We start from the raw sequence: 11,636 nt of genomic DNA on the forward strand, positions 1-11,636 counted from the left end.
GCTGCCCTTTCAAGGACAGCTCTGTGAGAGCTCTGGCTGACTCAAGGCCATTCCAGCAGCTGCAAGTGGAGGAGTGGGGAATCAAACCCAGTGTCTATTAGCCACAGTATGTGTGTGTATATATGTGTTTGTGTGTGTGTGTGTATGCGTATATGTACTTGTATGTGTGTATATGTATGTATGTTTGTGTGTATACACACACACACACATATATTGGCCACTGTGTGACACAGAGTGTTGGACTGGATGGGCCATTGGCCTGATCCAACATGGCTTCTCTTATGTTCTTATGTTCACATTGCCCTACATGAGTTGTATGGAGAAATGGAAGCCTTTAATATATAGATTTGAAAAGCAGATATCTCAACCTATGTGAACCATCCTAAACAGATCTGCTCAGAAGCAAGTCCCATGTTATTTAATGGGGCTCACTCCTGGGGAAGTGCCCTTGGGATTGCACTCCATGCTTTCAAAGTGAACTAAGTGTTGCTAGCAACATTTTGTTCTCTTCTCAAAATTAATTCACACCACCACCACACACTTCTCCTGGTTGCCCACTTTGGTCTGTGTTCATGACAGCTGATACCCTTGATCTGCAAAATTCTTGATCTGCCTGTTTGGCAGCTACCTCCAGGGCCAGCCCTGCCACTTGGCAAACTAGGTAATTACCTAAGGTGCCAGTCTTCTGGGGGCGCATAATTGGGCACTGCTATGTGACTCGGTGACATCTGTGTGGGTTGGGGGTGTGCCCACATAAGAAGTCCACGCGCTTCACAACGACACCAAACTGGCTCTCAAAAAGGAGACCGCAGATTTATACCCTGCCCTTCTCTCTGAATCAGAGACTCAGAGCGGCTCGCAATCTCCTTTCCCTTCCTCCCCCACAACAGACACCCTGTGAGGTAGATGAAGACATTGGATTTATATCCCGCCCTCCACTCCGAAGAGTCTCAGAGCGGCTCACAGTCTCCTTTCCCTTCCTCCCCCACAACAGACACCCTGTGAGGTGGGTGGGGCTTAGAGAGCTCTTACAGCAGCTGCCCTTTCAAGGACAACCTCTGCCAGAGCTATGGCTGACCCAAGGCCATTCCAGCAGCTGCAAGTGGAGGAGTGGGGAATCAAACCCGGTTCTCCCAGATAAGAGTCCGCACACTTAACCACTACACCAAACTGGCTCTCTCTGGATACAGACAGGGTTGCTGTGTCATGTCAACCTGAACAAGGGAGCGTGTCCCCCCCCCTCCCCCCGCCCGCCATCATCTCTCAGGGCAGGAAGGGTTGCATCAGTGTTTAGTTCTCGTGACTCTTTCTTACACGGTCAGGGAAATGCTGATCGCACTTTTTCTCCAGGCTAGATTGGCCAGATGAGGAGCCCTGTGGCGCAGAGTGGTAAAGCTGCAGTCCGAGCTCTCTGCTCACAACCTGAGCTCGATCTCGGTGGAAGCTGGGTTCAGGCAGCTGGCTCCAGGTTGACACAGCCTTCCATCCTCCCGAGGTCGGTCAAAGGAGTCCCCAGCTTGCTGGGGGGAAAGCATAGAGGACTGGGGAAGGCAAGGGCAAACCACCCCATAAAAAGTCTGCCAAGAAAACGTCATGATGCGACATCACCCCAGAGTCGGAGACCACTGGTACTTGCACAGGGGACGACCTTTTTTATTTGGCCAGAGATCCTGGAGGTTTTTTGCCATCTTCTGGGCATGGAGCTGGGGTCAGTGGATGCATAGAGAGAGGTGTTTGTGAATTCCCCGCATTGTGCCGGGGACTGGACTAGATGACCCTGGAGGTCCCTTCCAACTCTAAGGTTCTATCTCTTCCCAGAATGTCCAGTTAAAGCTTCTGCAGTTCTACCGGAGGGAATCGGCTTCGACCAGGCCGGTGATGGTGTAAATCCAGGAGGAAGGGCTGACTTAAGAATTTTTGGTGCCCTTAGTGAATGACAGCTGGTCCTAAAAAGCTCAGGTTATCCTGATCTCATCGGATCTCAGAAGCTAAGTGGGGTAAGCACTGCCTAAAAGAATCATTGAAGTGTTGGAAAAGGGACCTGCAGGGTCATCTAGTCCAACCCCCTGCACAAGGCAGAAAACTCACAACTTAAGGTGAAGGTAGTCCCCCTGTGCAAGCACCAGTCGTCTCTGACTCTGGGGTGACGTCGCATCACGACGTTTTCGCGGCAGACTTTTTTACGGGGTCTTCCCCAGTCATCTTTCCCAAAATTCATAGGATCTTCATTGCTGTCAGATGGCCCTCTAGCCTCTGAATAAAAAACTCCAAGGAAGAAGAGCCCACCACCTCCCAAGGAGGAAACCTGTTCCACTGAGGAACCGCTCTAAACTCAAAAATACCTCCCCTTAAATTCATAGGATCTGCATTGCTGTCACATGGCCATCTAGCCTCTGTTGAAAAACCTTCAAGGAAGGAGAGCCCACTGCCTCCCAAGGAGGAAGCCTGTTCCACTGAGTTTCCTGCCTTGTGCAGGGGGTTGGACTAGATGGCCCCCGAGGTCTCTTCAAACTCTTCTATGATTCTATGACTGTTAAGAGCGGTTCCTCAGTGGAACAGGCTTCCTCCTCGGGAGGTGGTGGGCTCTCCCTCGTTGGAGGTTTTTCAACAGAGGCTAGATGGCCACCTGACAGCAAAGAAGATCCTGTGAATTTAGGGGGAGGTGTTTGTGAGTTTCATGCATTGTGCAGGGGGTTGGACTAGATGATCCTGGAGGTCCCTTCCAACTCTAGGATTCTATGGTCTTGCAGTGAAACTGTTTGTTTTTAAAAGGGGGCGGGGACAAAAAGGAAGAGGGTGTGTTTCTGTGTGGGTGGGGCTATGGGGCAATGGGCAGAGCTTCAAAAACAAGGCCAGGAGAACTGGCAGATGCTGGGTTCTTGTTCTGCCGCCAGGACTGGACTAACAATGAGGCGATGTAGGCCCTGGCCTATGTGCCCCCACGTCTCTAGGGACCCTGGGCCGGCTCCCCCTGCTTGCAGCCCTCCCAGCCTTCATGCCCAGCCAGCCACTGAGCTGCTTTTTGCTTAACTAGCCTGGTGCGGCTGCTGCCGGTGTCGTCGCCAAGTTTGCCTCTCTCTACTTCTGCCCCAAAGCTTTGTCAAAGGGGCTTTGGAGAAGGGGCCTGCAGGCTGCAGTGGGGGTCGTGGGTGGCGGAGGGGGGGGTGCTCCAACGCTGATATACTTTGCGAGGGGCCCCCAAGATTTCGACTGCCTTGGGGGCTCCCCAGGGTTCGATCTGGCAATGTCTGCCGCTATGGGAGAACCAGGTTTGAATCTCCCCTGCACAGATTATGGCGTGGGGAACTGTGCTTTGCAGCTAGTTAAGACCACATAGAGATACCAGCTGCCCATTTTTCCGCAACCTTTGTCCCTGTCCAAGGAGTGGGGCTAGAAGCTCACATTAGGGGTCCCTTGGCATGGGGAGAGGTTCTTTAAAAATGTTTCTGGTGGCCTCATAAAACAGAAATGGAGCCCATCTGTGAAGGACAGAAGCCCTTTGACCCTGCTCTGTTCCTCAGCCCGGCCTCCTTAGAGGATTTTGGGCGCTTCCTGGAAGTACAGGGAACAGGGGAGCCAAAATGCAATTCCACACAACTCGTGTCCACATTTTAAAACTGCAGACTGTGAAAAAAAACAAACGCTTTGGAAAACGGACTTGGCAGAACGCAAAGGAAATCTTGCCAGGGAGTTGGAATCCGCAAGTCTCTTTTGAAGGGTTGCCAATCCCCAGGTGCGGGCAGGGGATCCCCCGGGCAAGGGGTGGGGAGGGAGATGTCTGCTGGGCACTCCATTATTCCCTATGGAGACAGATTCCCATAGGGTACAATGGATAATTGATCTGTGGGTAACAGAGGCTTGGGAAGGGGGGCTGATTTTTGAGGTAGAGGCACCAAATTTGCTGCATAGCATCCGATGCCCCTCCTCAAAACACCCCCCCAAGTTTCCAAAAAGATTGGACCAGGGGGTCCAATTCTATGAGCCCCCAAAAGAAGGTGCCCCTATACCTCATTATTTCGACAAAGGGAAGACATTTAAAAGGCGTGCGGTCGCTTTAAATGTGATTGCTAGAACTCCCTTCGGAATTCAGTTGTGCTTGTCACTCCCTTGATCCCAACTCCACCCCCAAAGTCTCCTGGCTTCACCCCCAACGTCCCCAGATATTTCTTTAGTCCATCCTGGCAACCCTAGGGCAGAGGTTGTGGCTCAGTGGTAGCACATTTTGGGGTGGGGGGGCATGCAGAAAGACACAGGTCCAATCCCTGGCATCTCCAGCTAAAATGACCAAGCAGTAGGGTGATGGGAAAGACCTCAGCCAGAGTGCTTGGTGTAGACGGCACCGATCTCGGTAGACCAATGATCTAATTCAAGACAAGAAACAAACAATCACTGTGATTTGTGTCTACCACATTTAATGACTGATGATTATATAGTCCTTACATGTTAAATCGATGACAAGATTATCGCAGTAATTGGCGCGATCCGGTAATGCAAATATAGAAAAGTTCCAGCTTTGCATTACAGCAGAATCGCTTCTGTAATAAACTGTAGTTAATTTGAGCATCTAGACGTAAGCCGATTTCGTAGTTAATTTGCATCAAGTTATTCCTGGTGGGTCTTCCTCAGAAGTTATCCTCCTAAAATTAACAACTGTAATTATTAAAATATAAGAAATTTGCTAATATGAATGGAATCCTGATATTATAAGGGAACATCAGCCGTTGTTTAAACTTACCTAATGTTTGTAACTCGACATTTATATATGAAGCAAGCCAAGTTCCTTTGTCATATAATCTGTTCCTTTATAACATCCAGATTCCATTCAACTCCCTTATATTGTAACGATTATGGTTAATTTTAGGAGGGGAATTTCTGAGGTAGAGCCCCTTAGAATAACTTGAGGAAACTCAGCTACAAAACAGGCTTATCTCATCTTAAATACAGTTGATTATGGAAGCTATTCCGTGGTAATACAAGGCTGGAACTTTTCTATATTTGCATTACGCCAGTTATTGTGATAATCTTGTCATCGATTTAACGCGTTAAGGACTATATAATTGTCAATCATAAAATATGGTAGCCACAAATCACATTGATGGTTTGTTTCTGGTGTTTTACACTGTAATCCCAGCTTGTTTTTCTACTCTAATTCAGGATAAAGCGACTTCGTATGCTCATGTGTGTTTTCCTTTGCCCAGTGCGACATCTTTCCCCCCAGTTCAAGAAAATGGCTTCTTGCAGCGGGTAAAAGCAGCTTCTGCTGGAGGGGGGACCCAACATCATTTAAAAGAAATCATGTTGGGTGACAATTTGACCAAATCTCTCCTTTGTCCCTTGGTTTTTCCCCTCGTTCCTATCCACTCCCTGCACCATAAACACTAAATCGTTCCAGGGAACCATGACCAGGGAATGCTGGGGAAAAGCCAAACAATAATGATTCCAATTTTTCTTTGCAAACAATTAAAGAGTCGGGAAGTTTTAAAACTGAGTTCTGTGTTTACAGGAGAGCCAGGGAAGACCTTTTGGAGGAGCCAGAGACAAAAAGCGTACAAAACGAGCAAAGAAAGATGTTTCCCGTTGGACTGGAACCATCAGACAGAGGTACAGAATATAACGGATCTGCCAACGATTTTTCACAAACCCTCCCTCCCCCTCTTCTAGATATTGGATAGTTCTGTATCACAAGAGCTTCATTGGCCGCTGAGATTCATATTGCTCCAGAATAATAGACCCTCGAAGACGATTATTCATTTGGCGTTTCCAATAACAGTTTTCAAGGAGTCACCATAACGCTGCTTTTTGCCTCTTGACTATCCCCTTCCTTCCTCTACCCAGTAAAAAAAAAAAATTCCCCCACACTCTCACATTTCCCCCCATGGATCTCCCGCCATGGTCTGAGCAACCCTGGCTGCATGGGGGGTGGGTATAGAAACCACTGCCCTGTGAGAAATCCTCAGAAGTCATCCTGCATACCAGGAAGGATATGGCCCCGTGGTCTCACCTCCTGGGCATGCAACCATTTTGCAGGCTGAGAACAAGTCGCATGTGGCAAACCCAGAGACGACTCAGTACGGATGGTTACGTTTCTGGGGTGCCAACACAATTTGTTTCCTCCGAGTTCATCTAGGGTGGAGGGTCGAGTCTTGGTTAAGGTGGGCAGATTAATTCCTGGGCTCTCTGGTGCCTTCTGGTTCTGTGACTTTGGATACTCCCTGCTCCCAAAACTGTGGAACTCCCTCCACCCGAGAGATATCCAGAGGTAGATGGGATGTGTACACTATGAACTGAAACCTGTCATAGCATCTTTGGAAGGAACTGGAAAGTCTAATTATTGGAAAGTCTAATTATTGGATGGGTCTGGGAATCTTGACCAGAATTTTCAGCAATCTGGTTAAAAAACAACAACTACTACTAACTTCTTAATGTTCTTCTGGATCTTTAGGGGAAGTAAACCACAAAGGGGTCAATATCCTTTTCTTCTCTGGGATAGCTTTTGGGAGGGGTCTTGGTTAAGTCAATTTCTGAGCCTTTGAGAAAGGATGGTTTAGATATCCAGGGCGGGAGAGTGAATGGAGCTGGGAAGACCTGGGTTCGAATCCCTGCTCAGGCACAAAATTCATGAGGCGAAGATGGGGTCAGTAGGCATCTCTCAAGCCTGAGGGTAGAACAGGGGGGAATGTCATGTATTAAACCTGACTGACTTGGAAGAAAAACAGATTTGAAATGTAATTAAAACAACACAATTTTTAAACTAAGCTGCTATTTATCCAGGCCTGGAGAGATCAGAAGCAAATTAACTCCTGGAGTGTTGAATGTATGACTTCCTCTGTTATCTTTTTTATAGGTCTCTCACCTTGAAAGGCCGAATTTATACTATCTGATGGGGACCAGCAACCCTTGCTTAATGTCCCATTTTGTGGAAAGGGGACTTACTCCCAAGGAAGCGTGCATAAATTGACAACGTAGGGTTTCCGACTCGATTCGAACCCAGGTCTTCCCAGCTCCATTGAGAAACACATGGAGATTCAGGGGGCAGAGCCTGGGGGAGGATCCCAGGAAGGAGTATTTCCATTGGTGCACCCTCCAAAGCAGCCATCTTCTCTGGGGGAATTGGTCTCTGTCATTTGGAGGTCAGCGTTAATTTCAGACCCCGTCTAACAGTTGGCAACTCTATAAGCAATTCTAAAATGTGGAATTCAGAGGATGCCATGATGGTCACAGGAATCAACAGCTTAAAAGGGGGATTAGACAGATTCATGGAGGAGAAGCCTATCAATGGCTACCAGCCATGGTGGCTGAGTGGAACCTCCACACTCAGAGACACTAATCCTTTGAATCCCAGAGCCAGAAGGCAACACCAGGGGAAGGCCTTGGATTCTCTGCCTTTTAGAGGAACTGGTTGGCCGCTGTGTGAGGCAGGAGGCTGGACTAGATGGACCATTTCTGATCCAGAAGGGATCTTCTGAGGTTCTTCTCAGGGGAAGGCCTCGGCCTCTCTGCCCTGTTGTTGGCCCTGCAGAGGAACTGGTTGGCCGCTGCGTGAGGCAGGAGGCTGGACTAGATGGACCATTTCTGATGTTCTTGGTCTCAGACCTCTGGACCCAGTATTCAAATTCCTCGCATCGTTGCAACCTCTGTCCCCCCCACCCCCACCCTGATCATGGCTGTTAAAGAAATTATCTTACCTTCTAACCTTAAAGCTGCCATTCTCTGGAATTCGGGTTCCTGTAGCCATCTCCACATCCGCTTGAAGGTCTCCCTCCCGGACTTCAGCTTGCTCCAGGGCTTGGGGTTCCTCAGCAGGTCCGACAAGGTGCCCTGAGATCGGCAGAGAACCCTTTCTGCGAAAATGGCTTGGGGGATGCTGTATCTCTTGAGCTCGGCGATGATGCGTTGGGCGACCTCTTTGGTGTTGATCTCCTCCAGCTGGCTGGAGAGGACCGTGGTTTGGGAGGCGATGGGAGGGTTAGGCCGGGCGTTCATGTCCGACCTGGGGTGACCATAGGCCCCTTGGCCCATTGTGTTTGGGGACGCCATGGTGGAGTTCTGCGAGGGGGACATCTCCCTGGGAAAGTGCTGATCCATCCTGCTGAACATGGCCGTCGAGTGGGCCTCGAAGCCGTTGCCGAGCACCATCTTCTCGTTGCCCAAGTGGCCGGCGGAATGTCCCGCGTAGTTGTGCATAGGGGCCAGCTGAGGGCTGGGCAAGGAGGACAAGCTTTGCCCCATCCCGATCTCTTTGTGGTACGGGCTGTAAAAGTTCCCACCGGTCCCCAAGCCCCTCTCCTCCCGCATGAGGGTGAAGCTCCCGATGACGTTCCCCATCGGCAGGCATTGGTGATGGTGGTGGTGGTGGTGCTGATGGTGGAACTTCTCGTGCAGGGGCTGCAGGGGGGTCAAGGTGGTGTAGCTGTTGCCCGTGCTGGCCGTGGGGGAGTCCCCGCCGAAGCTGAGTCCGGGGTGCAGAGAGGTGGCCAGAGCGTGCTCGGCCCGGTGGTACTCGCTCCCCTCCAGGACAGAGGCCATCAAAGAGGGTCTCTGCAGGGCGGAGTGCAAGGCCCGGCTGTCACTGTGCATCAGTTCCTGCTCTTGGACGGACATGTCCCCCCCATTCTCCAAACTCAACTGGACGTTCATCCTTCCAGCCACTAGGACATCCTCCCGGGGTCCGCCTGGCAACCTAATCTGAATCTCCAGCTCCTGAATCGCTTGAGCCAATTAACCGTGGCCCGCCGGAGGGAGAGGAGCAGGCTGGGGCTTCTGACCTTTGTGGAGAGCCTTAAAGAGGAGAGACCGGAGAGCAAAGAGACAGAGAAGGATGCCAGTGGGGCTTAGGGAAGCACGGCTATCGTCCGGCAGGCCGAAATAAGCATGCATGCGCCCAACTTCAAAGCTCATTTCGTCTTCCCGCTCGAGAGATGAACAGATCTGGACCAGGGGGAGGAGAAGACACCCACCCACCCCCCAAGATTCCTCCAGCGTAGGACCCCAGAAGCGTCTCCCCCCCCCCCAAGCAGGAAGCAGTGAGACAATCCCCCCTCTCCCCTCCTGCATGCAAAGTGAGAGAGATTTCCATGCCTCTTTTGCCACAAGGTCGATTGAGTGGGAAAAAGAAAAAAAAGGGCCCCAGGATGAAGCGGGGAAGTGAGGAGACATGAATCAGAATCTCTCCCAGCCTCATGCAAAAGTCAAAGGATGCCCCCAGAACCCGCTCGCTCTCTCCCTCCCTCCCTCCGGCCCAAATTAATGTGGCTTACCTAGTGTCGAGTGTGGTATTTTCTGAGCATGTGAGAGGCATAGAGGACTGCAGGAGGGGGAAAAAGAGAGAGAGAGGAAAGGGAAAGCAATATATATATTTGTAAAAAACACCAACCTGTGCGTAAGACCAAATCCCAACCAATTCAGCAGGTTGAATTTCGTTTTCTCCCCCCTTCCTCCCCCACCCCAAAGAGATGTTTTAAAAGAAAAAAGGAGAAAGAAAAAAAGGAACCATTTCCTGAACACACAGTGAAGCAAACTCCTTCCTCGGGTTAAGAAATTAACCCCGGTATATTTAAGGCATGGAGCGAAAAGTCCCACACTTTGGGAGCTGGAAGATTCTCTCGCCCAACTGGCGGCTGAAGCAGCCACGGGAAAGAGCCGCTGCCCAGAGAAATCCATCAAGAGGATGCCTCCTACCTCTTTGCACACCTTCGAGCCATTTAATTCCAGCTTGTCTTAAATGGGTCCGTCTTTGACTAACCTCCTCTTTGTCTCTCTCTCTCTCTTCTCTCTCTCTTGCGTTCTGATGCCTCAGCCTCTCTCCAGAGAGCTCTTCCCTGGCTTGCTGCTTTTCCAGCCCAAAGCCACTCTTATTGATTCCACAGTCCAAACCCTGTGCTTTCCTGCTCTCCCCACGTCACCAGCCTAAAAAACCTGACAGATTGCAATCAGAAGCCAACCTGATTTAACCCAGTGAGGCCTGGATCTGCGAGGGGGGGAGGAAGGCTATAGTGGAATGGAGGGAAAGAAAGAAAGAAAGAAAGAAAGAAAGAAAGAAAGAAAGAAAGAAAGAAAGAAAGAAAGAAAGAAAGAAAGAAAGAAAGAAAGAAAGAAAGGAAGGAAGGAAGGAAGGAAGGAAGGAAGGAAGGAAGGAAGGAAGGAAGGAAGGAAGGAAGGAAGGAAGAATAATAATAATAATAATAATAATAATAATAATAATAATAATAATAATAATAATAATAATAATAATAATAATAATAATAATAATAATTATTTGTATCCCGCCCTCCCCGCCTAGGCAGCTCAGGGCGGCTAACAACCTTTTATACATGTACAATAATAGATAAAAACTTTAAATTTAGCAATAAAAGCATTTAAACATTATAAAAACCAGTTAATAATTAAGAATACATAAGTTAATTTAAGTTAATCTGGCAGCAGTGGTGGCATTCTGATGTAGGTCCTTGATGTAGGTCCTTGAAACAGGACCATGCTGGCGGGAAAGAAAGAAAAGGAAGGAAGGAAGGAAGGAAGGAAGGAAGGAAGGAAGGAAGGAAGGAAGGAAGGAAGGAAGGAAGGAAGGAAGAAAGAAAGAAAGAAAGAAAGAAAGAAAGAAAGAAAGAAAGAAAGAAAGAAAGAAAGAAAGAAAGAAAGAAAGAAAGAAAGAAAGAAAGAAAGAAAGAAAGAAAGAAAGAAAGAGAAAGAGATTTGCCTATATAAACTAGACAGCGGGCATTGATGCAGGCAATGGTGCATAAATTTACAGGCTGTTGAAAATGATTTGCAAATCTGCTCCAATTGCCACCTGTGTTTACATGTGGCAAGGGAGTTTTGGCTGTGATCTCACATGTATTTCCTAGTTGTAGTCCACCTAATTTACTTATCAACACCAATCTATACATTATAGACATCATTCTAGTCTGCCATTAGAAAACATACAAGAATACATAAAATGAAAATGGGTGAAGTATATGTAATGAGATAAATAGCCAATATCCCTTATTTGAGTATGTCAGTATAAAACATTATTCTGATACACTATTATAAAAGAGAAATACATTGGAATACTGCGGATGTATAGCTATACTCACTGAGAGTGGGTTTAGCATATACAATGAGATTTAAAAAAAAGCCAATATCCCTGTTCAGTCCTGGGGAGGTGTTTGTTCCAAGTTTCATAATAATTTGTAATTCAGCAGTTTCTCTCTCCATTCCATTCTTGAAGTTCCTTTGCAGTAAAACAGCTACCTTGAGATCACCCATTGAATGCCTTGGTAGGTTAAAGTGTTCCCCCACAGATTTCTCAGTTCTGTAATTTCTAATGTCAGATTTGTGTCCATTTATCCTTTGGCATAGGGCAATGGCAAACCACCCCGTAAAAAAATCTGCCGTCAAAATGTTGTGAAAGCAACGTCACCCCAGAGTCGGAAACAACCGGCGCTTGCACAGGGGACCTTTCCCTTCTATCTATCTATCTATCTATCTATCTATCTATCTATCTATCTATCTATCTATCTATCTATCTATCTATCTATCTATCTATCTATCTATCTATCTATCTATCTATCATCTATTTCTTGCATTTATATCCCTCCCTCCCTGCCAAAGCCGGCTAAGGGCGGCTAAACAGTCAAACACAGACAATAAAACAATAG

At 48.1% G+C, this 11,636-nt stretch overlaps 1 protein-coding gene across 1 annotated transcript in view; it reads right to left on the reverse strand.

The window, feature by feature from the left end:
• The window catches only part of LOC132584575 (hepatocyte nuclear factor 6-like), a 42,862-nt gene extending 34,195 nt beyond the window's left edge, over positions 1–8,667 (reverse strand). The window contains exon 1 of the mRNA XM_060256481.1: positions 7,686–8,667. Within this exon, the coding sequence (XP_060112464.1) occupies positions 7,686–8,637 (952 nt within the window). The 5' untranslated portion in view covers positions 8,638–8,667. The remainder of the gene's footprint in view (positions 1–7,685) is intronic.
• Between the last annotated feature and the right edge of the window lie 2,969 nt (positions 8,668–11,636).

Source organism: Heteronotia binoei, chromosome 1, assembly GCF_032191835.1.
Source record: "Heteronotia binoei isolate CCM8104 ecotype False Entrance Well chromosome 1, APGP_CSIRO_Hbin_v1, whole genome shotgun sequence".
In the NCBI taxonomy this organism is placed as follows: Eukaryota; Metazoa; Chordata; class Lepidosauria; order Squamata; family Gekkonidae; genus Heteronotia; species Heteronotia binoei.